We start from the raw sequence: 26,461 nt of genomic DNA, 5'->3' as shown, positions 1-26,461 counted from the left end.
TATCAGTAATTTCCAGGAAAATATTCTTTGCTTTTAAAGGAAACATAATATTCAGCTGTTAAGCAAATATATGTTGTCATATTTAAATAAATATTGTACTTTATCTAAGCATGGAGACAAATGGAGAAATTCAGACTCTAGAAAGAATCGTATTTTTGTGAACCACAAGTGGTAAAAGCGATGACTACATTGAGTAACCTCTAATACATAATGTGGCATAATTTATCATTTCACCAGAAATTATAGTTTATATGTACAAATGAAAAAACAGTGGATGAGAATGTTGATAAGTATTGAAATAGTCCATTTGAATTTTATGGGAGATCATTAAAACATAGTGTTTTGCTACGCTGTTTTGAAATAGCATTTTGATAAGATTCTTTTTATAACTTCTAACATCACACATCTCATTAAAGACTGGGAAAAATGTTGCCTTTTCAGACATGAAAAATAACAGAAAAGAGTAAATTCATGAATGAACTGTGGATTAGGATTAAGAAGCAGTGACTCAAGCAAAAAAATTTGTATTATAGAGGCATTTGCTACCTAAATTTTTAATGACTGGTTTAAGCATGCAGTTAAATGATGCACTATTATCAAGAAAAGTTTTTCAATTGAAAATTCATTCTAATACAGTTCTTTTGAAAAGCAAGATTTGAACATACTGAATTTATTTACAATTCATGTTACTTAGGTGTGTGATCAAATTAATGCAGAAATTTCAAACTTGAGAAATCTGTTGTTCCAATGCTTTCTCTGACTGTATGCATCATGGAATCAAAACTGGAAACATCCAGAGTTACTTAACTTTAGAAATGCTGCCTTAATTGAAGGATATAAATTTGGTACTCTATTTTAGTCTGTAAACAGAAGATAGTTAATTCTAGATAACTCAAAGTCATAGAGTCAATATAAATCGTAACTTTTGAATAAAAAACCACACTACATAACTACTCAATATAAATACAAAATTAACACATTATTAAATGTAAAAGTGACACAAACTAATGCTTAGATGTGTGAGAGAGATTTAAACTTGCTGTTATGGAAGGGATAACCATAGATGATCATAACTTCTGTAATTTTGACAACTTAGGACATTATAATTTACATTTGATCAGAAACTGATTCCTGGGATCATTATCAAGGACTGAAAACTTAATCTATCAGAGAATAGTTACAAAATAATAGAGAGAAAACGAATAATATTTATCTACAGCAATAAAGATCCCATTCTAATGCAGCCAATAGGAATTGTGTTGCTATATTTGCTAGATATGGTACTGCATTTGTTCTGTAGCTGTTCTGCATGATTTTATGTCATAGAGGGGGCATAAGTGAAACACATACACAATATTGCTTAAGAGAATTTTGAGGAATTTTCATTTAGATGGAAATCAGGTCACAGTCATGAAGATGTGGCTATTTTTTTTAGTATTATGCTTTTTAAAAAGGAAACCAGAACAGACCTGTGATTGCAGCTTTTACTGACAATGAAGAAAAAGTCACATGCACATCAGTGAAGATAGCACTTTTCATAGTCATTAGCTGAGCACTGGTATCACCATCACAAAGAATTATGAATGGCATACATCTATACACAACTGTTTAAGAGTAGTATTTGGCTGTGCTTGCTTTAGTAAGCCATAGTATACAGATCACTAATAAATTCTGATTTAAGATGAGATTACAGAGCTATTGCTACATGCTACATACTTCATTTAAAACTCAACAATTCTTTCATGCTACCATGTGGTATTTCAAGTTTGCTCTATTGCTAACCACAGAAAACAGAGCTTTTAACTATCCTTTAAATACTAGAAGTATTATTTTCCGAACATTTCCTTTATACTTCATCTTTGCATACAGTTGTAGGTTGTGGTTATTTTTTCCCCAAAGCAAAAAATTATTCTCTAAAAGTTTATTTCTTTACCTCAACTCATCTTTCTAGTCTCTCTAAATGACTATGTATTTTTTCAGGCTTAAGAAATTCTTCCTTTCCATTGTCTTCCTTAGAATCCACAATGTATTCTTCTATTACACCAACAAAATTGTATTTGAGACAGGCTTAAAAATGATCACTGAAATGATTAGAAAAAAGAGCCCTCTGGGGAAGATACATAGAAGAAAACTCTGAACTGTTTGTTAAAACATTAATGGAAACGTTAAATAAAGAGAAACAAACACTGCTATGTGCTGTACCCACTGTGCCTGAGCATGATACACAGCTGCGCTTTGTATATAATCTTGCAAAAAGCATTCATTCTGCATTAGAACTCTTGTGGGGGAACTACAAGTTTTCTTTAAGATGTCAGTGTCCTCTCAAAATCTTTCATTAATCAGATATTAAACACAGTTCAACAAAGAATAGAAGCAGAAAAAAGAAAATCTATATCTGAAAATAAATCCAAAATAAAAGTATTATTTTTATAGGCAGTTTGTTCTCATTGGTTTCACATATCTAAGGCTGTAATTCCACGAGCAGCTACACTAATCTAGAATTTAATTGTTGAAAGCAAGTTTCAAGATCCTCCAACTCGCCCATGTTCTTCACTCTATTTCATTACTGTTTCTTTTTCCTTCACCAACACACACCTTTAGCACTCATAGATGCCTTTGTAATCAAAGTTCCCAGGATTGTGAATCAGTTGCTAATCCAGAAAAACCACATATACCTTTTTCACTCAGTTCATGAGATTCATTTACTCACAGAGGGCTCTGGTAAGATCTAGTGCCAGTGCCAAGCATGCCGTAGAAACAGAAAGCAGAAGAGGTGAAGAAAAATAGTTTTCTCTTGTGACAGCAATAAGCTATTAAATCCCCTTGATTTCTAGACTTACACCTTTAAATTGGAAGACATTAGTATAATAATGGGGGTCATTCTGTAGGATAAATGAACTCCCTCCGACCACTTTCAGTTTGTTTTGGGATATGAACTTTGGGAAATGTTACATAAATTTACTTAATACAGAAAAACACACGGTGTTTATTCATGAGGTTTAATGGCAAAACAATGCCAAAAAATGAAAAACATTGAGACACTACTTGAGAGTTCTGCAACTGAAAATTTGCCTCCCATCTATCTCTGCTGGTTGGTATTTAAAAAAAAAAAAAAAAAGTATTTTCTCTCACCTAAGACTTATTTCTCAAACAAGCGAAAAAGAACAGAAAAAGAATAAAAAAATTTAAACTCCAGCCATCTTATGGAGAAAACTCCAAAGGAAAACTCAACAGCAAAACCCAAAACACAACTGGGAAAAAAAAAATATTGTGGGCTTTTTGTTTGTTTGTTTGCTTGCTTGCTTTTGTTTGTTTGTTTTAGTGCTGAGTATAGGTACCAGCTTAATTATAACAGCTCCAAATATTTTATAAATTAATATATAATGTGCCAATAAAACCAAATGAAGATTGAAAGATGCTAATAAATATTGCATTTCTGTTGCATGTTCAAATTATTTGTACTTCCTATTACCAAAAGTAAAATTACATAGAATAAACCAGGTTGGAAGAGACCTTCAAGATCATCACGTCCAACCCATCAACCAATCCAACCCACCTAAACAACTAACCCATGGCACCAAGCACCCCATCAAGTCTCCTCCTGAAAACCTCCAATGACGGCGACTCCACTATGCACAATCCAAATTCAAGATACTATGGGCAAAACATTTTCTTTAACCACTTCATCTAGTCTCAGTCACCAAGAAGTAATTTAGGTACCATATACATAGTAGTCCCTGAAAAAAACACCCATGCTTTTCAGGAAAGAGAAGATGAAGAGAAATTGAAATCATACAAATCATGTTCATTTTGATATTTTGCTTGAGAAGTTTGAGGTTTTGAACCTGATTTTCATTTCTCTGGAATTGTTAAAATCCTTTTGAAGAATTGAAGCTTTTCCTCCCCCTTCAAAATGACTTTTATAACTAACCCCATTATCTAAAAACTTAGTTTTCAAACATTCTGCTGACTTTGTGTAATATAAAGAGAGACAGAATTTCAAACACATTCTTAATAATTCAGAAATACTTTCTCAGTTTTATCAACTTCCTTAGTTAAAGGTTTAATTGCATTCTGACCTTTTTAAATTCAGTAACATATTTAAAATTGGAAGCCCTATGAGCTTTTATTATTTGTAGCTTGATATGAGATTGTGCAAAAGAACATATTAGTACTTTTGAAATAAAATGGTGATGTACACATCCTAAAATAGAACTGCAGGATCCCACATAAGTGGTCAAAGGTCTTACATTTTAACACATTCTTTTTCTAAAAAGATTACTTTCTACTGTTTTCTAACTCTAAATTAACAACATTTTATATTCTAAATTCTTACAGTTGATACACATCAGAAACACATTTTCAGACCACGCCACTATTATTCATTCTCTGTTTATGCACAAAAACAATTGCTGCAAGTTTGGAAAGGCTCTTGAACATTTGTTGAGTAAGTCAAATAAATAAGTTGTTTATTTCTAGATCTCCAGAGCTATCGATTTATAAAAAAAATTACAATATTTGCAGAAATTTTAAGGCACTAATATCTAAAAAATTCTATTCAATGACCACTGAGGACGCATGAAAACAAATAAAGGATTTAAATGAGATATTAATGTAGTACATTATGTGCATGTCATTTAGCGCAGAAGTTCCCTGAATGGGGATGAAAAGTTTTAAATTCACTTAAATGTCATCAAAACCAAAAACCTGTGTAGCCAGTTACAAAAATGGTGGGTTTCTTTTCACAGATCACAGAAACATTCAGGTTGGAAAAGACCCTCAGGATCTACAAGTCCAACCAATAACCCTACTCTACAATGTTCACCCCTTAAACCATATTCCCAAGCACCACATCCAAACGACCTTTAAACACATCCAGGGTTGGTGACTCAACCACCTCCCTGGGCAACACATTCCAATGCCAGACTACTCTTTCTGTGAAATTTTTTTCCTAATGTCCAGTCTAAACCTACTCACTCATAGCTTTAGGCCGTTCCCTCTTGTGCTATCACTAATTTCCTGGTAGAAGAGACTAGCACCAGCCTACCAGCCTCTCCACAATGTCCAAATACATGCTGAATCTTTGACTTAAGACTCTCCTATTGTGACCGTCTTAAGGTAGTATGTTCTCAAACAATTCAAACTGTCAGATAAATAGAGTGAGTACTTTAGATCACACAGTTCAGCAGTGGTTTGAAGGCTTGTAAATAGCAAATTAGCAAGATGACATAGAATCATAGAATATCTCATGTTGGAAGGGACCCATAAGGACTATAAAATCCAACTCCTTGCTCCCCACAGGACTACATAAAACTAAATCATATGACTACAAGTGTTGTCAAGATGCTCCTTAAACTCTAACTGCCTTCCTCTGGTGTTTGTTCCAGTCACAACCACTGTCTCAGTGAAGAACCTTTTCCTAATGTTCCATCTGAACTTCCCTGATGCAGTTTCATTCCATCTCCTCATGTCAACTAAGCAGTCACTAGCATCATCTAGTGGAATGCTAGTCATTACACTGGAAGTATATGCATCAAAGGGCAATTAAAATTGTCTGTACTTCTCAGTCTCATTTTTAGAAAACAGAAGCTATAATACCTCAAGATAAAACCTACATTCTGCAGGGTTTTTTGCAGATGCTAACAAATCACCTTTGGGTTTTATCTTATGATAACAGATTAAAGTGCTGATTTATGTTGTAAGCCTGTCTTTTAGTTCTGAACAGACATTTCTAGCATTGCTGAAAGACTAGTTGCACTGGAATCTCATTCTGATCATTGGTAATGTATTGTTAGATATTCTCTTTGCTGCAAGAACTATTAATTGTTCCTTGTGCTGATTCAACACAGCTAAAGACAACAAAATGGTAGTAGCAACATATCTCTAATATTTATACTCTAATAAGAAAAAATGCTACTTTAAAATCTAGTTACTAAACTAATCTAGTATATATAAACTAATTATATAGTACCACTTACCATGCTATGGGACTAGTACCATTGGCTTCATTAGGAACAGAATCAGACATAAGATTGCAAAATCCCTCCTATTTGTTCGGAATTAACATAGCTATACATTTGAAACTTGTATCATGTTCTTGACAAGAACAATTTAAAACCTTCAACAAATCTGATATATTTTGATCATGTATATCATGTTCATTTTCTGTAACTATCACTGCTTCCAACAGAATCTTATTCTAGTCCAATAAGTAACACACACACACACACAAAAGGTAATTCATGATAACCAAAATAATTAAAGAGTTGGAGCAGGTTAAAGATCAGCATTCATTTTTCAAATTAAATTTAAAAGTCTGTGGTAGTGACTTAGAAGATTGGTTAAATTTTACAAATAACATCACCAAGGCTTTTAGAGAGAAACACAGCCGCATTGGAATGGAGTCATTAGGCAATACATTTATTTTGAAGCCAATTAACCTTTTGTCAGAGAAATGTCGGAGCTGTAATGGTTTCAGCAGTGGAGGTCAGCCTGTAACAGAGGCACGTATGACAGTGATTACGCTGTCTGACATATGCTGTAGACTGAGAGTACAGCTGTGGAATGAAAATCTGCCTTCGTTTGTATTCTGCTCTGCATTTTCAGGGAGCAGGCAATCTTGACCTATCCATTTAGGTAATTAAAGCTTCTATTTGGAAATGTCCTGCAGGAAGGTGAAATTTGGGAGAGATAAATTGCTGCTGCTCATTGTATCCAGCCACTTCCATCATTTGATGGACTGTCTGAAACCGCCTGCATTGCCAGGTCCTCATAAAAATAGAGATGAATCGGGCAGGAGACAATTCTCTAAGGCAAAGCAACTCTGTCATCTTCCTTTTTGCAGCATATAATTGAATTGTTAGCCAAGGCAGACAGCTGACTCAGGGGCCTTTCTCTAATGGCTTCCCCACCATCTTCCATTTGCTAAGAAATTATTTCAGCTTATTTACTTACAAGTTAACTTTGTTTGACAATGAGAGATGTCAATTCAATAAGCTCAGCTAGCTGTCACAGCTGTGTCATGACTTACCTTCCAGGCGATTTTGTTTCCTTTAGTGTCATGCTCAAGGGCAATTGGGAAGTCTCCTCGATCATAAAACTTGCGAAATGCTGTGGGCTTTGTCGGCCTTTCTTTAAATGCTCCTGCAAGTGGGGGCCCTCGTACCTTAACAAAACAAAACAAAACAAAACATATGAAACCCATAATAATGTATTTTTAGAAAAAGTCTAATTTATTTGGCTCAAAATAGAAAAAGATGAGAAATAAGAATAATATTGATATCCCAAATTATAGTTTGCTTTCTTCTTTACATGTTTTACCTCACTTCTTTCTTCACTTTGGGAATGATCTACAGGTTTTGTTAACTGGGGTTTTTTGGGTGTGAAGTTTTTGGTTGGTTTCTTTGTTTGTTGTTCTTTTGTTATCACTTTCAGATCATCCCTTAAAAGCTTTTCATTACCACAGCATTTTTAAACAAGAATAAACAACAAGAATATATTAACATTATGTAGTAGAAGTTGTTGGAAAATTAAGCATTTGTTTCTTTCTAGAAGCCATTTGACTTGATTTACATCTAATACAACTGTCCTCACCCTCCATTGTCTTTCCCTCCTGATTATCTAATTGTCACCATATTTCTTTTCTCAAATGCTATGGGTCTGGTTTTCATATGATTTACAGCATGTCCAGCATGTGATGGTTGAAGCACTGGAAGAAACAATGGAAAGTCTTCTCTCAGACCATTCCTCTCTGCTCTTCAAGAAATTGTATTTGCCAACACTTAGTCCCTTATCTGAGTCTTTCAGTATCTTTCAGTATCACTAAGGTTGGAAGAGACCTCAAAGATCATCGAGTCCAACCTGTCACACCTCATGACTAGAGTCATTGCTGGTTAGCATATTGCTAGCCTAAGTGCCTGAATTAACAGACCAATTAAAAAATGCTCACACTGGAACTTATTTCTCAGCCAAACACAGTAGTAACAGCAACTAACTGGTACCAAGAAAATAGAATTTCAAGTGCTCACTTAAAAAATGGTTTAAAAGCTCATTAACAAAATAATCTCAAATGTCAAGGAGACTAAGAGAGCTAAACTAATCTCAAATATCTGTCAGAGATTCTTCCCTGAGAAACTTGACTTTTTTTTTTTTTTTAATAGCCATACCACTGGGATAAGAACTTCCTACAATTCCCTGTGTATCTCTTGGAAGAGGAGATAAGTCTACTGTTAGCAAATTCACAGATGACACCAAGTTGGGGAGTACTGTCTATTTGCTGGAAGGTAGGAAAACACTTCTGAGAGACCTGGACAGGCTGGGTTGATGGGCTGAGGCCAACAGTATGAGGTTTAAGAAGGCCGACTGCAGGGTCCTATGCTTTGGCCACAATAACTCCATGCAGCACTATAGACTGGGGAAAGAGTAGCTGGAGAGCAGCCTGGCAGAGAGAGACCTGGGAATGCTGGTTGACAGCCAGCCACACATGAGACAACAGTGTGCCCAGGTGGCATGGAAGGCCAATGGCATCCTGGCCTGTATCAGGACTAGCATGGCCAGCAGGACTAGGGATGTAATGCTGCCCCTGTACATGGCACTGGTGAGAGGCCTCACCTCGAGTACTGTGTGAAGTTCTGGGCCCTCGCTTCACGAAGGATATTGAAGTGCTGGAGCAGGTGCAGAGGACAGTGATGAAACTGGTGAAGGAACTGGAAAGAAGTCTTATGAGGAGAGGCTGAGGGTGCTGGAGTTGTTTAGCTGGGAGAAAAGGAGACTCAGAGAGGATCTTAGAATCATAGAATCAATTAGGTTGGAGTAGACCTCAGAGATCATCAAGTCCAACCTGTCACCCAAGACCTCATGACTACTAAACCATGGCACCAAGTGCCACGTCCAATCCCTTTCTGAACACCTCCAGGGATGGTGACTCCACCACCTCCCTGGGCAGCACATTCCAATGGCAAATAACTCTTTCTGTGAAGAACTTCCTCCTCACCTTGAGCCTAAACTTCCTCTGGCATAGCTTGAGACTGTGTCCTCTTGTTCTGGTGCTGGTTGCCTGGGAGAAGAGACCAACCCCCACCTGTATGCAGCCTCCCTTCAGGTAGTTGTAGAGAGCAATAAGGTCTCCCCTGAGCCTCCTCTTCTGCAGGCTAAACAATCTCAGCTCCCTTAGCTTCTCCTCACAGGGCTTGTGCTTGAGGCCTCTCACCAGCCTCATTGCCCTTCTCTGGGCAACTCCGCAACTACCTGAAGGGACACTGTAGTAAGGTGGGGACCAGGGTCTTCTCCCAGGCAACTCATGACAAGATGAGAGAGTATGGCCTGAAGCTGTACCAGGGGAGGCTTAGGTTGGATGTTAGGGAAGCATCTCCTCAAGGAAAGGGTAATTAGACACCAGAATGGACTGCCCAGGGAAGTGGTAGAGTTGCCATCTATGGAGGTGTTTAAGGAAAGATTAGATGTGGCACGTAGTGACATGGTCTGGTCGATGTGGAGGTGTTAGGTCATAGGCTAGATTTGATGATCTCAGAGGTTATTCTAGTTTCAATAATTCTGTGATTCTTTTGTCAAAACAGCCTTCATGACTTGCTACATTTTGCAACATAGAAAGTATCAGTTTCCAAAAAAAGGTGAGAGCTTCAAGGATCATAAATCATAGCCAGCATCTTGTATTGTTCTGTTTGTCTCTCTGTCTTCAGTGACCCTTATGTTAGTGTCTAGCAGTACAGATGTTCAGCGTCCCAGTGAACAGAATGCAAACGTCTAACATCTTTTGTTTCATTTGTGATATTGAGGAATTTAAGTGTGGTAACTAAAGATCTAAATCTGACGTGGTGTTTTTTTCCTCTAAAGTGTTTTGACATTATTTTCCGTTGACCAGGGGAGAGGGGTCTCCTAGTGATACTGCAGACTGTGCTTTATTAGGACTACTAAACTGTGATCTGTTGTTGTCATTGCTGTCACTGATAGACCATGTTTAATGAAAATAGATGTGATATGCATAGCTATAACTTTGCTTAGTAAACACGTCTTCAGCAGTTGAGAGTAACATTACAAGAAAAGCATTTCTTACAAAAGTAAATGAAGATGTGCTTATTGTTCTGCAGTGAACCACAAGTATAAGTATTTTCCCTCATCTTCAGTTTTTTCTGCATTTCAGACAAATCTGAATGGCAATGAGTAGGATCCTTTTTCTTGTGATACAGTCTGTCTGGTAGATCTCCTAGCACTACATTTAGTCTCTTGTGGTCACATCATGCTGTCTTCTCATAGTTATCCTTTGATTAACTGCCACAGTAAGTATCTTTTTTAGTTGATGAGCTTTATGGTAATAACAGAATTTCATGTCATTACTTTAAAGTGCATTACCTCGTACTTTGTACTATTACTCTTAATTCCATTTCTATTACACCAGTTCTCAAAGGCTCCCACTTCCATCAGTGTGACACCATGATCTTCATCTATTTTAATAGCAACTTCAAACATTATGTCAACTATAAATTTCATTATACAATCCTAATTTTATTTGTCAAGGTCACTAATGAAAATATTAAAACAGGTTAGCCCTAAACCCACCTCTTAAGAAGTTCAGTAACAACTTTCATCTATTACTGTATTTCTCACTTCAACAATACACTTCAATATAGAGTTTCTTACTGTGTTGGGTTTGTGCCCGACAGAGTTTTAGTAGCAATGAAGGGGGCGTAGAGGTGGCTCCTGTAGGACATGTCTAGAGGCTCTCCTGGTTCCAAGTCAGACCTGCCTCTGCCCAAGGCTGAGACAATCAGCATCTCAGCAATAACATATTTAAGAGAAGAAAAATATCCTGGGCACTGTATTTTTGGTTTTGGGGTTTTTTTTTGGGGGGGTGGTGGTGGTGGTGTGGGGTGGTGAAACAACTTTTTTGGGGGATGTGAGAGAAATAACTCCAGAGACACCAAGGTCAGTGAAGAAGCCAGAGGGGGCACCAGAGCAAAAATTTCCCTGCAGCCTGTGGTGAAAATCACACTTTTTTTGTTTTCTCTTTGCAGACTATCACAATGCAGGAATGCCAGTCACAGATTCAAATCAATTGCTATATTATTGAAAAAAAGGAAAAAAAATAAAAAAAGAACAACAATTAAATTCCGGAACAGAGTATCCACAGTGAGAAATCATCTCTCTTTAGGTCACCCATGTACTCCAGGAAACAAAGTAAAATTTATTTCTTTTTCGCTTTCCATGCAGAACATTTCTCACAATAGAAAACTGTTGAGCAGTTGTTCCTAAAAGCTGAATGACCATTCTTAACAGCTCTTTTCCTCATGCAGATTTAGCATTTCTCCATGTGCAATTAATTAGGACCCTCCTAGGTATAATGTGACAGTTTCTGAAGAAACATCGGGTCCATAATTTCAGAGTGTAGAAACCAGCGGGATAATAGCTACTGATCCTACTGACAGTTGAAATAATCCCATTTACCAAGCTGCTTATATAGCTATGCTTTTCAAAATCTTACTAAAATGTTATGGCATGAACTTTAAGATTAAAATGCTCCAAATGAATCATGGGGAGGTAATCACAAAGGAAGTTCTTAGAGGTTGATATTAGGTCTGACATTGTTCAATATCTTTACAAAGGATGTGGATGACAGAACTAAATGCTTGCTTACCAAGACTGTGGATCATCCCAAACTGGAAGGAAAGGTAATATATGACAGAAGGAACAGACACCATGCAGAAAGGCCTTCACAGACTAGAAGACTGGGCCAACAAGAATTGCATAAATGTAACGTCTTGCACATGAGACACAATAATCCCAAACAGCACTACAAGCTGTGTGGGATCTAACCAGTTGGTCTGCTGCTTTGCTGAAAAGGACCTGTGGATTCTTGTGGACAGTACTAAACTTGATTGAGCAGTGCCTTTGCAGCAATAAAGATAGAATGAGCCCTGAGTTGCATCAGTAAGATGGTCAGTAGATCCAGGAGCTTCAGTCTATTGACATTTCTTAGGACACATCTGGAATATTGTGTCTAGCTGTGGTCCTGTCAGTGATTGAGGGGAAAAAAAAACCCAAAAGGTTGGACCAGATTATCTTCAAAAGCCTCTTTCATATGATGCTTCTCTGTGATTTTATGATGCTAAGTAAAACATACAAAAATAAATCACACACTATTCTTCCTTGTGATAATGAGTTTTGTCTTCTTACTCTTTATATTGTTATAAGTACTAACTAAAAAAGACATTCTGAAAGTACTCAGTTTATTGGAAAAACAGTAACAAGTACTATCTTCTTCAATCTAAAAAAATTGAAAAATTAATTGCAGCATAGCTAGAATGAATGAGATTAGAGTTCCAGTTAATTAAAGGCTAATATTCATGATGGTAAAGTATATGAAGCAATGAACAACTTCTGAGATTTGTTAAACGCCAAAGAGAAATTGAAGAGTTTGATAATTGCAAAACTAATTTATTATAATTGAACTATGCAACAAACAAAAGACACAAGCCATAGAGAGGAAAAAAAAAAATAAATATTGTATTCTTTCATTGATTCATGGTCATTTAAAACCATTTTATCTGGTTGCATTCTTAGACTTCTCAATGATGACACATTAGGAACAGGACTAAGAAATTTTCTTTGAAGTCAGATTTAAACAGTGATTCATTATTTGAAATTTCCTAAATAAGCATCAAAGTGTATGCATATAGGGAGATAAATGTATAGCTGCAGAGGACAATTGGTGACTTTTGTGAAAACTAACACTAGTTTCATGAGCAGTTTAAGTCAGACAAAAATTGACACTGAGATGGAGAGAAGTGATCTTTCCCATCTCATGCACTTGCATACTACCATAATATGCTGCACTCCATTAATGAGACACAATTTCATATAGGTATTCAGAGGACCAGATTAAGAGCAGAGGGATGGTTTTGTTTTAGTTTGGTTTTATTGTTGTTGGCCAGGGGTATTTTTGTTAGGGTGATTGGCAACATACTAGATTCTTCAGTGGTTTACTGCAAAGATGATTGAACACTTCAGCTGTCACAAGTGAGTAAACAGCATGAAGCAGGACAGGAAAAAATAGAAGACTGATTCTTCAAGGAGTACTGCTGAATTTATACTGAACACCAAGAAAGAATTGCATATACACTTTCTCATTTGCCTATGCAAGTATATGTTGATTTATTCAAATCAGAAGTCAATAATTTTTCAATTGCTATGTGGAAAATAAAAGATGAAATCATATACTAAATTGCAGAGATTCAGGATATTAAGAGATCAATCTCACTTCCTAAACGCAGAATGGACTGAGATTGTGCTATCATTGTACAAATTTTTATATTTATATATATAAAGAAAACACCAATAACTTTGTAATCAAATTTATATGGTTGAGGACATGTCTTTATTTGATTGACCTAGGTTTACACATTTAGATGAAAACTCAACAGGAAGACTGGAATTTAACCATATCCTTTTATGCTTTCTCATCACACACACACAAAAAATTTATTTATGAAGCTATAGGGATCAAAACTTATATGACCACAGAACTGCTTGCCTAAAAAGTGCAGTCCTTCTTGAAAACATAATACCATGCTATCATTTTAAAAGTGACATTTTCAGAAATAAAACTATAAAACCTATTTCTTTGTGTACAGACTAAATAATGTATTTGTATAAAAAGTCACTATCCACATAATGGAGTCCACTAATGGGGTACTACTGTCACAAGTAGATGTAAAGGTAATGGAAGGAAATGTTTCTGTAACCACTGCTATGTCCTCATCTTCACTGGTGTTAAACTGTTACATTACTTGGCCAATGCAGCATAGTCCAGCTGTCAACCCACTTACTTCTCCATCAGAAAGATCATAATTCATTTTCTTGTGTACTGGAGCTAGAAGCTGCTGCCAGTTCCTAATGTAAACCTCAAGTAAGATGCAAAGTATGTCAAATAAGTCAAATAAATTACACCATACAATGAAGAAATACTCACACCAGCAGGAATAAGGGCCAAATAATATGCTTAGAACTATGCAGTGACATATTGACATACAAAGATTTACTAGAACCATCAACATCACAGTTCTCACCGATACAGTGTGATAGAGCTCTTGACCAACAAGACTTTGGCACAACACTGTCTAGATATAAACTCTGGTTTGAAAGCAAGCCTAGGTACAAAATCTATGTCCTCTGGTTTGTGCTTCTGGAGTTAGTATGCACACGAGTACCTTATGTGTTTCTATACCTGTAACAAAGATAAACCCATCAAGACAAGCCTAGCAATCATGATAAGAAAACATCAAGATTTTAGCAGTTACCTACTGACACAAAGAACAGTAGCATGATAATTGTATTTGGTGAAAGGTCCACAGATTTGATAATTAAAGTAACTAATATTAGTAATAAAGATTTGGAAACACAAATCTTTGTAACTGCACCAAGCATCCTGTACAGTGTATACTCTGACTGGCAATAAGTAAAAAAGCCTCTACTGCTCTGTGTTCATTTACTGATTAATTTGATTAAAGTAACCTAAGTGCTTAGTACAGTCTACAATCATGTTTTGATTTTGCTATGCAGATATAATGAGAAGTGAATGAGAAATTTCAAATGACAGAAGAGTCGCAGTAAGATGTCCCAATAGGTACTCAAGTTACACATTAATTCCTTTTATTTAATATCAGTATCACAAGTATTCAATATCAAAAGAGCATGATCCATCAACATGTATCAGACAAAAGCTTTTTCTATCAAAAAAGAAACAGGAAGATCTTTCTTCATATGTGCCACTCTTGATATACATTTAAATGGTGTTAGATCTACTGCATAAAAGCTACTTCTGGCCCTCCTGCACAAATCTGGACAACAGATTAAAGCTCATACTACAGCTTCAAAAGTCAAAATGAGAGAAATCAATTTTAAGACCCCCAAACTAATGGTAGGTCAGCAAACTTCATAAATGCTTCTAAAGCACCAAAACTTTAAAGAAAATCAGACGTGATTTTTTACAAAGATATTGTATCTCATTATTGCCTTGAGACACTACTGAAAGTAAGTCACAAATTGCATGCAGAATAACTCTATTTCATCACCTCAGAAACATTTTTGATTCGGGAAAAGATAAGTTGTTTTGATAAGCCAGATGTGTCCATGTTACAAACTGCTCTATATCACTTTGTTCTCAGAAGGTCCTCCATCTCTTATTCTCTGCTGGAACATAGCACAATTACTTAATATAATTTAGATTTCTCTCCTGATACTTGCCAAGCAATTTCCTTTAATGCAAAGGGAGGAGAGTAACAACTCCTAATGCATTGCTCTCCTTCTTCCAGTCCACAGATGAATAATATATATTTTTTTCTACTTTATTAGTTTCAGAAGGCCTTCTTGTGCATCAATTCCATTAAACCTGGGAGGCTTCTAAATTTTTCCCAATCACAGAAATTCTTCCATCTGCAGTCTAATGTTTAGAAAAATATAAATTCACTGAGAGTACATTTGCATTCATTTTTCACCTGGGATCACAAGAGTGCTTCTTAAGTGACACCCAGTTATGATTCACATTGTGATGAAGCAGTTTCTAATTGAATGAACTAGAAGAGTCCTTTCAGGCAACAGTTTGAATGAAGAAACATTATATCCTCAGCATCAGCTCTTTTCCTCGCATCAGTCAGCACTACTGCCTTACATAGAAATTACCACAACATTCTTTCTGGCTGTGTATATGCACTTTTTGGATGCCAAATCTACATGCTGCAAGTTATAAGAATGTTGTTGGCAAGGAAAGAAAATTAAATGTGTGGCTTTTATTTCTTTCAGTAATACATGTAATTCAATTACATAGTTTCCTGATTTATGTAATTTTTTGTCCTTTATAATGCTCCTATACATTATTATAGCAGATCTATGCATATTTCAAAGTAAATAACAATTGATAAACTAGTGAAATATTGAGAGAGATTCTCAGCCTATTTTGTATTTCCATCAAATGATGGTCAATGCTGGAATACACCCATCATCCTAACTTAGTGTTGTGACTCTGATAGAGGATAATCAGGGAACAGAATTGAAAAAGGCCACAGTATAGTGATCTTGCATCTTTTTATTCTAAATTGCCAAAGTCCTTCCCTCTCTTCCACTTGCATCTGTAACATCTCTTCTCTTGCACTGTGATGTTTGCTTGATACTGCATTGAGCCATTTCAATGCTCTGATCTGCCAGGAAACTATTCACCGTACTTTGTCCGAACTTTATTTTGCTGAAGAATGTGCTGAAATGGTTCAGAGTTGGAATGACACCACAGCTGCTGAAAGTGCTGTCATAGAATGTGTGGTAATGGTTGTGACAGGCAGTGTGAGCAATCTGGCAGTGTAGGCCTAGAGCCTGACATGGTGGTAGGCTGTGCCGAGCATGAGTGCGGAAGTGGCTAGCAGTATAGCAGAACAGTGCTGTGCCCGCACTGTGTAACCGAAGCAGGGCACTGGTAGCCATAAACATAGAGAGTTATCTTGAAATGACAGGACACACATGTATATCAACAATCCCGCGTGTTAACCAATAATCCACAGTAGTACAGTGTGTGGTCACTCGTGAGGGGCCAGTGGAGCCATGCCAGCAATGCCCCCCGAGTTTATATAAGTTCTAAAGTTTTTTTTAATACGCACTTCTTCTGTGCACTTCTTACTAGCCTGTCAGCTCTACTGTCTGCTTTGCACTATGCTTGCTTTATAACGGAACAATGATGAAGCAATAAAAGAACAATACTAGATCATAATGATCAGCCGTATTGATTCCAATCTCCGTCGTCCCCAGAAGAATGAAATCTGAGATGAGGTTGAGTCTTTTGCCTGGTAGTTATCCTGCACCTTGGAGGTGGTAAATAAGTCTCAATATATTTTTTGGTAAGGATGTTCTCTAATGCTGACATCTTGTGGAAGTCTACTGTGTTCCATTGGAAAGCTTAAAACTACATTAAAAATTATTTGAAATTATTTAAATTACATAAACATTAATTTAGAACAGGCTCCTATTGGGTCAGTCAGATTCTGAATCACTGGTTTATTAGCCCCAAGACAATCAAAGTGAATTGCTTATCTGAAGAAAGAGAGTTTGACAGGCTGGAGTGACCTGTGAGCTAGCAAGAAATTTGCTTGGGTTATGACATAACATTGTTTAAATAATTAAACATTTGAATGATAAGGTAAAATCACTGTATTCTAATTCTGCTTGTGACAGATTCCTTCCACAGTGTTGGTGAAACAATGGTTTGACACTAATTTCCCATTTTAGAACCTTTTAACCTTAACTTCACCAAGGTTACAAAAATCCAGAAAGTCAAATGATGCTGTGATAACTATCATCTTTCATAAAATCATGTTTCAGCTCTCTATAGAATGCTCCTGGAAACTTCTTATGGCTAGAGGCTTGAGCTAGAAAGTTACTAAAGGACCCTCATCACTCTCCCACAGTTAAAAAAAATGCACAAAATCCCACCCCAAAGGCTATCTTTATGGTTATCTTTAACAAATTCCTTAACTGCATCCAAAGAGATGGAATAGAACACTAGTAACAGCTAACAAGAATGGAGAGGAATGATGGATTCATCATTATTCCCACCACTTATCCTCATTTGTCTCATCATGAGTAAACAGCACATTCTATGGCCAGACCTCAAATGTCCTACAGTCCTGTCTATGTTTCTCCATCCTCAGCATTTTAAATCTGAAGAACCAAATGGTTCTTTAATACCAGTTTAAAACAACATCTTTTGAAATAAGAAGCCCCTGAAATAGATTAAGAAACTGTTTAAAAAGGTACTGTGTATTTTACTTGCTTTATCAAGTACTTATTTATTAAACACAAAGAAGTAACCTGAGCTTAAAAACAACAAAATCTTTAAAAACACTTTGTATCTAAACAGCCAAAGCAGTTTTTCTTTCCAACTTCATGTGTGATGTACTTCCAAAAGCAGAAAAAATTTTCTGAAAGTGAGATGACACTAACAGGTAGATGTAAAACTATATTCCCCAACTTCACCTCTTTCTAAACACAAAGAAAATGAAAATGAACTGGGTTTAACAGACCACAGGTTTTTCTGAAACCTGAAAATTTTAAAAGGAAAAATAAGGAATACTATTTCAAGCAATATAAGAACATCAATAAATCCAAAGCCCCCAAAGTGTATTTTATTTTCTTTTCAACCTTTTTGAAGGTTCAAGTTCAAACCACTGTATTTATTTATAGCATTAACTTTGAAGTGTATTATAGGTCTCAGCTTACTCTCCTCATGATGAGAAAGTATGTTATGTACATGTGCTTTGAGTCCACATAGTGAAATCTTGCATATTTATAACAAACTTGAAAAAAACACAATTTATCATTAACAACATGAAGTTTTAAGATGATTAATAATACGAAGTTTGAAGATTCCTCAAGAAACAGTCATTGCCTATGTTATATATTTTCTTTTTTCAAATTACTTTATGAATAATATACTATGTTGGAAAGAAAACACTTCCGCTCTAACAAAAGAACATGCCTGGCTATAAGCAACTGTTTTCTACAATCAATCTATCCTTAGAGTCAAAGCTCACACTAAAATCAGTATGATGTGGGTTTTAGATGAATGAAAACAGCTTCTTATACTATTTCGAACATTATTATCAACAGAAATAATTGTCACATGAACTGATGCCACTGGCAAAGAGCCTTTCAACAGGCACTCAGAGCTGCCTGTTTGCCACTTGACCATTTGTGCCTTTTGCAAAGTACATCTTACACAAATTTTAAGCTGCCAGTGACAATACAGAGAACAGACTTCGCTTAGCTGATGTGTCACCATGTTTATCAGTAGTTTAACCAGCCTTCAGAAAATGGCGCAACAGCATACATGAGAAGCCTTTTTGTATGTTTGAGTGGAATTCTAGGTTGACTGTTGGGCTGTTCTAAGGCTTTTATAGGAGAATCTTAAAATCTTAGGAGAATCATCTTTCTTTAAAGACACTGTAAATGTAGGAGTGGTTCTGCCTTTATCTGTTAAAACTTACCTCCATATAACACTTGAGTTATCTTCATGCTTCCTTCTTTATCTAGTTAATTGAAAATCAGTCTAGGACTTCAGTTCCCTCCATCCCTCCCTCCCATCCTTTTCTCCCTCCCTTCCTTCCTACCTCCCTTCCTCCCTTCTTATTAGAAAGAAATGCATACATTATTGGGACAAAATATTAGCAAAAAGGTTTGTTGGTAGTGATATTTGAATTTGGGACATAATGCAGTATATATTCTACAGTGTGGCAGTTTTTCTTCCTTTCACTGCTAATGAAGGTATGTATTAATCTACCAATATATCTGTCCTTTTTGCAAGGACAACAGATCAGTGGCTTTCTTCAGTGTTAAATATGAATCATTCCCTCACAAGAGGAAACTTTGTAGGAAAAGAATAATTGTTTAATTCAAATTGCATGCATTTGAAAATGTTTTAACAACCTCCATTTGTCTGCTCTTCACACAGATAAAATAATCCCCCTAGGAAATTTAAAAGAGCCAATTTTTTCTCAGAATTCAAAAGGGGATGCAAGCAAAAGGAGGTCTTGCAGAATATGTCTTCACAGGTACTGATTGTGATTGTGGAGGGACAGACATGTTTTTCATAGGTGACAATGATATTACTTTCATAGATGTTGCTATTTGAAATGCTTTTTGTATTTGCAAATGCAGTACTAGTAAGTTTTTGTAGTCACTGATATTCTCCAAATGTTTTGTTTCAACCTTCAAAACCACTTGGCCTTACTGTTTGTTTGCATCCTTCTACCTTCAAAAATAAAATGAATTTTCACATCTGTATTCATCTTGACAGAATATATGAAGTATTTATACAAAAAACTTTGAACTTTGGTTCATATTACCATTTCTATTTACTGAATGTAGCTATTTCTGACACTGAAGCTCTTAGCATCTTCAATTCATACAGCATGGTTATTATGGGCTAAACCAATATGTCCCATATTCAGGGAGGTGAGAATGTTGTGAACTTTTTGAAGTCTGGAAGATATGGGGGATGTATACCCAACTTCAAAACATCATTCTTAAAATGAAGTCATCATCTTCCTACTTGTTAGTTTGTCAATCATATGTGATTTTTGTTAATTTTCAGTTACAAATTTAAAATCTTTCCCATATTAAGTGCCATGCTTTTGTCTAACAATTTGTCCAGTTTGTGGTGTGACTTACAAAATGGATTTACACTGATTTAATTACTTTGCCTTGAGACCTTTTCTGGTCTTTTCTTTTGCTAAAATTTCTGAATGTTCTTCAGAAGTATCAGAAGTATCATGATGTCTCAGGTTTTTGGTTAAGAAGTGCTAGACTAACTTCTCTTACTGGATGTCAAAGTTGGTATTTTTTCATTTTGTTTTGTCTTGTTTTTTAAATCTTAGCACTGTTTTTATGGTTTGCTGTTTCTGTCATGTTATCAAAATAGCTTGGAAATATTACAAATCTCTCAATTTTCAGTAAGCTTATCCATTTTAGATTAGAGACCAATGACAGCGGGTTTGGGGCCTTTTTTTGCTATATTGAAAGGAAATCTGTGATCCAGATTATTTCAAGCATCACTGTTAAGACTATTAGATAAATCATGAATTCTTGGTTTCACACAGTGCATGTTTGGTTTAGTAAACTTGCCCTTGGGGCTTAGCTATTAAATCCCCTGAGGTACGCCACTAGACACTGGCTTCCAGTTGGGCTGTGACATTGATCACATTCTTTCAAGCCCATCAGTTCAGCTAATTTTAAATCCATCTCAGTGTCCACCTACCTAGACCATATCTCAGTTTTATGAGCATGTTATGAGGGACAACATCAAAACACTTACTAAGATCAAAACAGACAACATCCACTGCTGTCCATCCTGCATCTTAGGAGGCTATCATGTTGGTTAAGAATGAGTTCCACTTTGTAAATTCATGTTGACTACTCCCAATCATCATCTTGTCTTCCATAGATTTGGAAATAGTTTCCAGGAGGAGTTGCTGAATACCCTTTGTATGGATCAATGAATGGCCTGTAGTTCTCTGGATCCTCTTTATTGCCCTTCTTTAAGATAGGAGTGACACTTGCTTTCTTCAGGTCTCAAGGAAGCTCCCAAGACTGCCATGATCTTTCAAAGATTATCAAGATTGACACTGAAGTGACATCAACCAGGTCACCCATGAGTATCAAGGCCTGCAAAAGTGAGGCTTCTTCCAGTTGTCTGAAGAAGGTCTCATCATATTCTACCTGGTTAGATGGTCTGTAGTAGATACCCAAAACAATGTTACTCTGTTTATCCTCTCTTTAATCCTAACAATCCTAATAAACTTTGCTGATTTGTCATTTGCCTCATGACAGAGCTTCATGCAATCCAGCTGCTCTCTCATATGGCAACTCCCACTTCTCACCTTCACAGACTTCCATTCCTGAAGAGCCTGTTTCTAATAAAATATAAATTTAAGTAGAAATTGCACAGAATTTATTATGATCACAATAGCTGCATAGGTTTTAACATGAGTAGCTCTACTATCCTCATCGGGCTGTTCCATCAGCCAGGTCTATTCAACAGCTGTTCTTTTCACTTTCTGAGGTTCATGCTATCTTGGTCATGACACAAGTGATCATAGCTCTAGATGCAAGTTGAAGATGAATTTGTGAACAAATTCCATAGTGATACCATTGAAGCCTCCATTTTCATAGTGATGCAATTATTTCATAGTACCCATCATAACACCTCCACGTGGTTCCATAAAAACAGGGTTAACTTCCTTGCTGCCAGCTACTGGGCCAGTTGGCCCAACTTCACACCTAGCAGCTTAGTCTCCTCAAGAGAAAGCACTAGTTACATCAACTTGATGCTTCAACCTCTTTAATCTTAGAAAAAGATTTCATCTATTTTCTCTTAGTCATAAAGAAAAGATAAACCCAGTGAAGAGTGAAAAGCACAGCTGAAAGCACAACAGAGTGACAACCAGAAACTAGTAGTAAAACATTAGCTTCATCCATCTTTTCTTTGTGAACTCACCCAGCTTACCACCAGTTGAGTACAAGAATTCTTCACTTAATCGACAAAAAAAATATTGTTGCCAAAGATAAACTACTCAGCAACATAAACTTTCCCATCCCTTCATTCTTGAGAATTGTCAAAAATCTGACTCATTATGATGCAGATTTAAAAAAAAAAAAAAAATCAAACTGAAGAAATTGAAGATCATACTTAAAATTGCAGTACATCACTTTGTTTCTAACCTATTACAATTATTAAATATTTACCAGCTGAGTTTTCCTTCTCACATATAAACAATGTATACAAGGACTTGAGGCGTAGAGGGAATCTATCAGCAAAGTTTGCATACAGAGTGAACATCTTTTATTATATGAATTGGTATAATCTGGCAAATTTAAATACAATATGGCAAAATCAAAACAGAATCTTCCCTTCAGGTCTTTAATAGAAACTCTAGTTTCAAAGGTACATAGAAATTGAGAACAATTGCTAACAATTTAGTTTGATACATATCTGTTGCATGATCCAGGCCAGATAGCTGGGTAACTGTGAAGTAACAATGTGGAAGACAGGTGAGCAGTAACTATAATTTGGTTAGCAGACCTACTAACATTTTAAGAAGGAATTAGTTTTCAGTAATACAGTAATTTGACAGTTCAGCTGTGAACTGAGAGCAACCTGTAACGCCGATGAAAGTCAGAACGAAAATGGTACTGTAGCTAATCATAGCTCCGATGAAAGTCATATGACTAAAACCACAAAATATATTTATAATGCCTTTACTAGTTTATTTCCAAAATCTTGATAGATTAGTGCCTTAGAACCATGTAAGTAGCTCAGAAGCATTGTAACAATCAAACAGAATGTATTAATCTAGGAAATTTGCTGACATAAGAAAATACAAAGCATTTGCTATGACAAGCATCAATACTTTGTATTTACTCAAACAGGTAATAAAGATACAAGATCATCACCAGCCTCTCTAAAATTCATAGCTCTTTTAAGACTGACAAGATAAGAAAACTCAGATGAGCTATACATAAATTATTAATCTAGTATAAAGAATTTCTTTTGCTATCAGGTACAAGCTAAAGCCAGATCATACATATATCTTTCTTCAGAATACACAGCATTTTTATGGGAAAAATGTATGTCCGTGCAGCTGAAACATATGTCTAAAAGAAATAGTGATTTTACTTAAAAAGAAAAAAAATCTATTCAGGATCAACTAAAATAGGTGCTACTAAATGAAAGTTTTCCTCACCAGTTGAGGCACCCTAATCTCATATTCATGTAATCAGTTGCCAATTGCATTATATTTATCAATCAACAATACTTTGTCTTGAAGGGTCAAACCCCCAAACATGCCCTAGCCCAGACAATGCAAATGTGCTAACCTGGACAGTTCCTGGGGTCCAGATGGTCAAGGCAAATGTATAGCATGTGTGATTAACCTGGACACGTCCTGGAGTCCAGAAAAACATGTAATTAACTTTGTAACACAGCTGTGAACTGTGTGTGCCCCTGGCCATGTTTGGATATGCTCCATCCTATGGGTTTAGTTATCAGGATTCTGTGTTACCAAAGGGCATTAATTGTCTTGGGACAGTATTTAAACCAGCCAAGAAATCAGGCAACTTGCCTTGTTCTCACCCAGACAGCAACAAGAGCCAACTGCTGCCAGAGTAGCAGCTGAAAAACCTGCTCTAGCAGACCAACAACTTCACCCAGGCCTTGCACCTGGACCAAGACAGAAAGGGGAAAAGCTCCAAGAGAACTGAATCCCAGAAGAGACTGCAGCCCAGTGACTGAGCACAGAAGAGAGAGGCCCCCTAGGCCCTCTGCAAGCCAAGGGCAAGCTCCAGACTGTGAAATGGGCATGACAAGAGAAAGGCCCGTTAGCCATCTCCAAGCCAAGGACTGCTTGTATAACTCAAGCCACAGCATCTGGGAAGATACCAGAAAAAGGAGCAAGTCATGAGTACCCAGCTAATCTGCCACGGAATCCCATTTGTGGGAAAATCGTGGATCACAGCACCTGTATTTCCAATTTGAATTACTGTTTTGGAAATGTTAGATCTGTGCTTAAATCATTTAACTGTCTTTGTATGTGCAGTGTAAAAACCACAACCGAATAACTGAACCTGTGAATACATTTTGTAAATAAGTTACAGTGGTGTCTGAAGATACCATTGCCAGGTAATATTAATTACAAAATATGTAAAAATATACATATTTCCATCTAGTAATAACAGAAGGAATAAACTAATCATACACTTCTTGGGGACGCCACAACTTTATAAAATGTTACCAAAAGATTATACAGTGTTTCCACAAAAATAAACTGTAAAGATGCACAAGCAGAGCATGCAGTCAGAAAAACTAATTTCCTAAATTAATTCATATTGTAACTGGCATAAGAAAAACATTGATGTTAGATGCTGGAGTTTGCAATAATAAAGGGACTTAGAGGGGATTAAAGAGGATATAAGAGATTATCAGACTAATCACAAGTGATATTGGCACAAATCAGGTATCAGCGGTCATATTTATATTCCTTTGATGTGTCTTCTCTAGAAATACCAAGTCCTAGTATCTCAAAAAATAAACAAACAAAAAAAATCTATATTCATAGTAAGGATCTGTTTTTTGAAAGCCTAGTAATTCCAATAATTACTCCTTTGTGCAACAAGTGAACATATGTACTGAATGTCTCCAAATATTTATGTTCCCCTTTCATATATAGAAATTAATGTTTAGTATTTCCACAGGAACACAAATATCATTCAAAACAGGAAAGTTTATTTTTAGCATGTTATATGCACTAGAGTAAATTCTTCACTGTTTTTTGAAGATTAAACTTAAAAGACAGTATTTTTGTAACATGGTCAAGACGAGAGTACAGGAACTGAGCTTGACAAAGTGATGAAATTTCTAGAAGATAGCTTCCATGGAATACTTTACTTACTCTCCACTAGTGTTTAGCAAGACGCAATATAACACTCTATTATGTAAAAATTCTAATTATCTCAAAAATCTGTCAACTAATGTCAAAATGGGAAAAAACCCAACAAAACAAAACTAAACTAAACCCCAACACCTTAAATTAAAGAAAAAAAAAAATATCACCTTCCCTCACCAAACCAGAACAGAGAGATTGTCAAGGTATATGTAAATCAATAAATGGAAGGAAAAACCCTTCTCATAAGGATTCTATTTGTTTGAATAGCAGTTTGGGTATTTCTGACAATTGGCAGATTCCATTTTAAGGAAGGATCTGCTTTCAAGGGAACAAGAACACAAACTTGTAAGGATATCACTACAAGAAAGAGTATCATTAAAAAGCAGAATATAATTAAACAAAAGCAGTTTGTCCATGTTAGGATATAGGACATAACAAGCTTTAAAGTCAGAAAATACCTATATCTTTATGAAATAACAGGCTGAAATCTGTAGCACTACAGATCTCTGACAAAGAGGAACAAATTGTATAGTCTTATGTTAGCTACAATGAAGTTAAATACAAGTTGAAATGTAGATGTAGAATCAGGATTCCAAAATCAAGAATGAGTCTTGAAAATTTGGTAACTAAAACTAAGCTAGTTATAAAATTATAAGGTTTATAAAACATTCTTCAAAAATTCTGGTGGATGCTTTAGGGAGCAACGTTGATTCCTTGTATACAAGACTAATAACAGATTAATTTAAACATGTTTTTGCTAAATCTGATGATTCCTTACATGATTAGACTTTATTAATTTATTTATTCTTATTCACATAGAACAATGCATAAATCCAAACAACCCAGCTACTATCAAATGTAGAAAAGAAAAAGACATGAAAATAAATAATTAGAAAAATTAATGGAAATGCTTTAAGAATATATGACTATGAATGATGGACATTTTCCAAAGATGACCGTTGATAATGTTATAATTAGGAAAAAAATGTTGTCTTTCTATGTAACACTGCTATTTTTGTAATTTCCAGTAGCGGCAAAGAAGATTCAGACACTTCTGCTGAGACCTGGCTGATTTTCATGTATTATTTCAGGGATAAAAGAAAAAAAACTCTTGGACATGAAGGAAAAATGACAGCTGTGAAATTTCAAGACAAAAACATTTCACTGTCCCTGAATAAATCCAGCTCTGTACTTACACAAAATAAATACAGAGACCATATGATGACTTAAGATGACTTTGAGAAAGCAAGCAAGATTTTATGGATTTCTAAACTTATCTTCTCAAATATATGATTAAGTTAATTCCTCATAAAGGACAATATAAATCTTGCAATAATTGAACAATTTACAAAGGGTAGATAGAATTGCAAATATGTATGGCTGATTCCTGGTAAATTCTCTGCATTCAGAGTTGTCCTGGTTTTGCTGGGACATAATCAAAGGACAGTCATGGACTGCAGGCCATTAGC

General features: G+C 35.8%; 1 protein-coding gene across 2 annotated transcripts in view; it reads right to left on the bottom strand.

Annotated features, from left to right (window-relative positions):
• PACRG (parkin coregulated) overlaps window positions 1–26,461 on the bottom strand; it is a 240,024-nt gene that overhangs the window by 177,075 nt on the left and 36,488 nt on the right. For both annotated transcript variants that reach the window (XM_068152975.1, XM_068152981.1), the window contains exon 3: window positions 7,031–7,165. In XM_068152975.1, the coding sequence (XP_068009076.1) occupies window positions 7,031–7,165 (135 nt within the window). The remainder of the gene's footprint in view (window positions 1–7,030; window positions 7,166–26,461) is intronic.

The sequence above is a fragment of the Melanerpes formicivorus genome, unplaced genomic scaffold, assembly GCF_026170545.1.
Source record: "Melanerpes formicivorus ecotype bairdi unplaced genomic scaffold, bMelFor1.0.p_v2 SCAF_2, whole genome shotgun sequence".
Taxonomy (NCBI): domain Eukaryota; kingdom Metazoa; phylum Chordata; class Aves; order Piciformes; family Picidae; genus Melanerpes; species Melanerpes formicivorus.
This window is presented reverse-complemented; position numbering and strand designations above follow the sequence as displayed.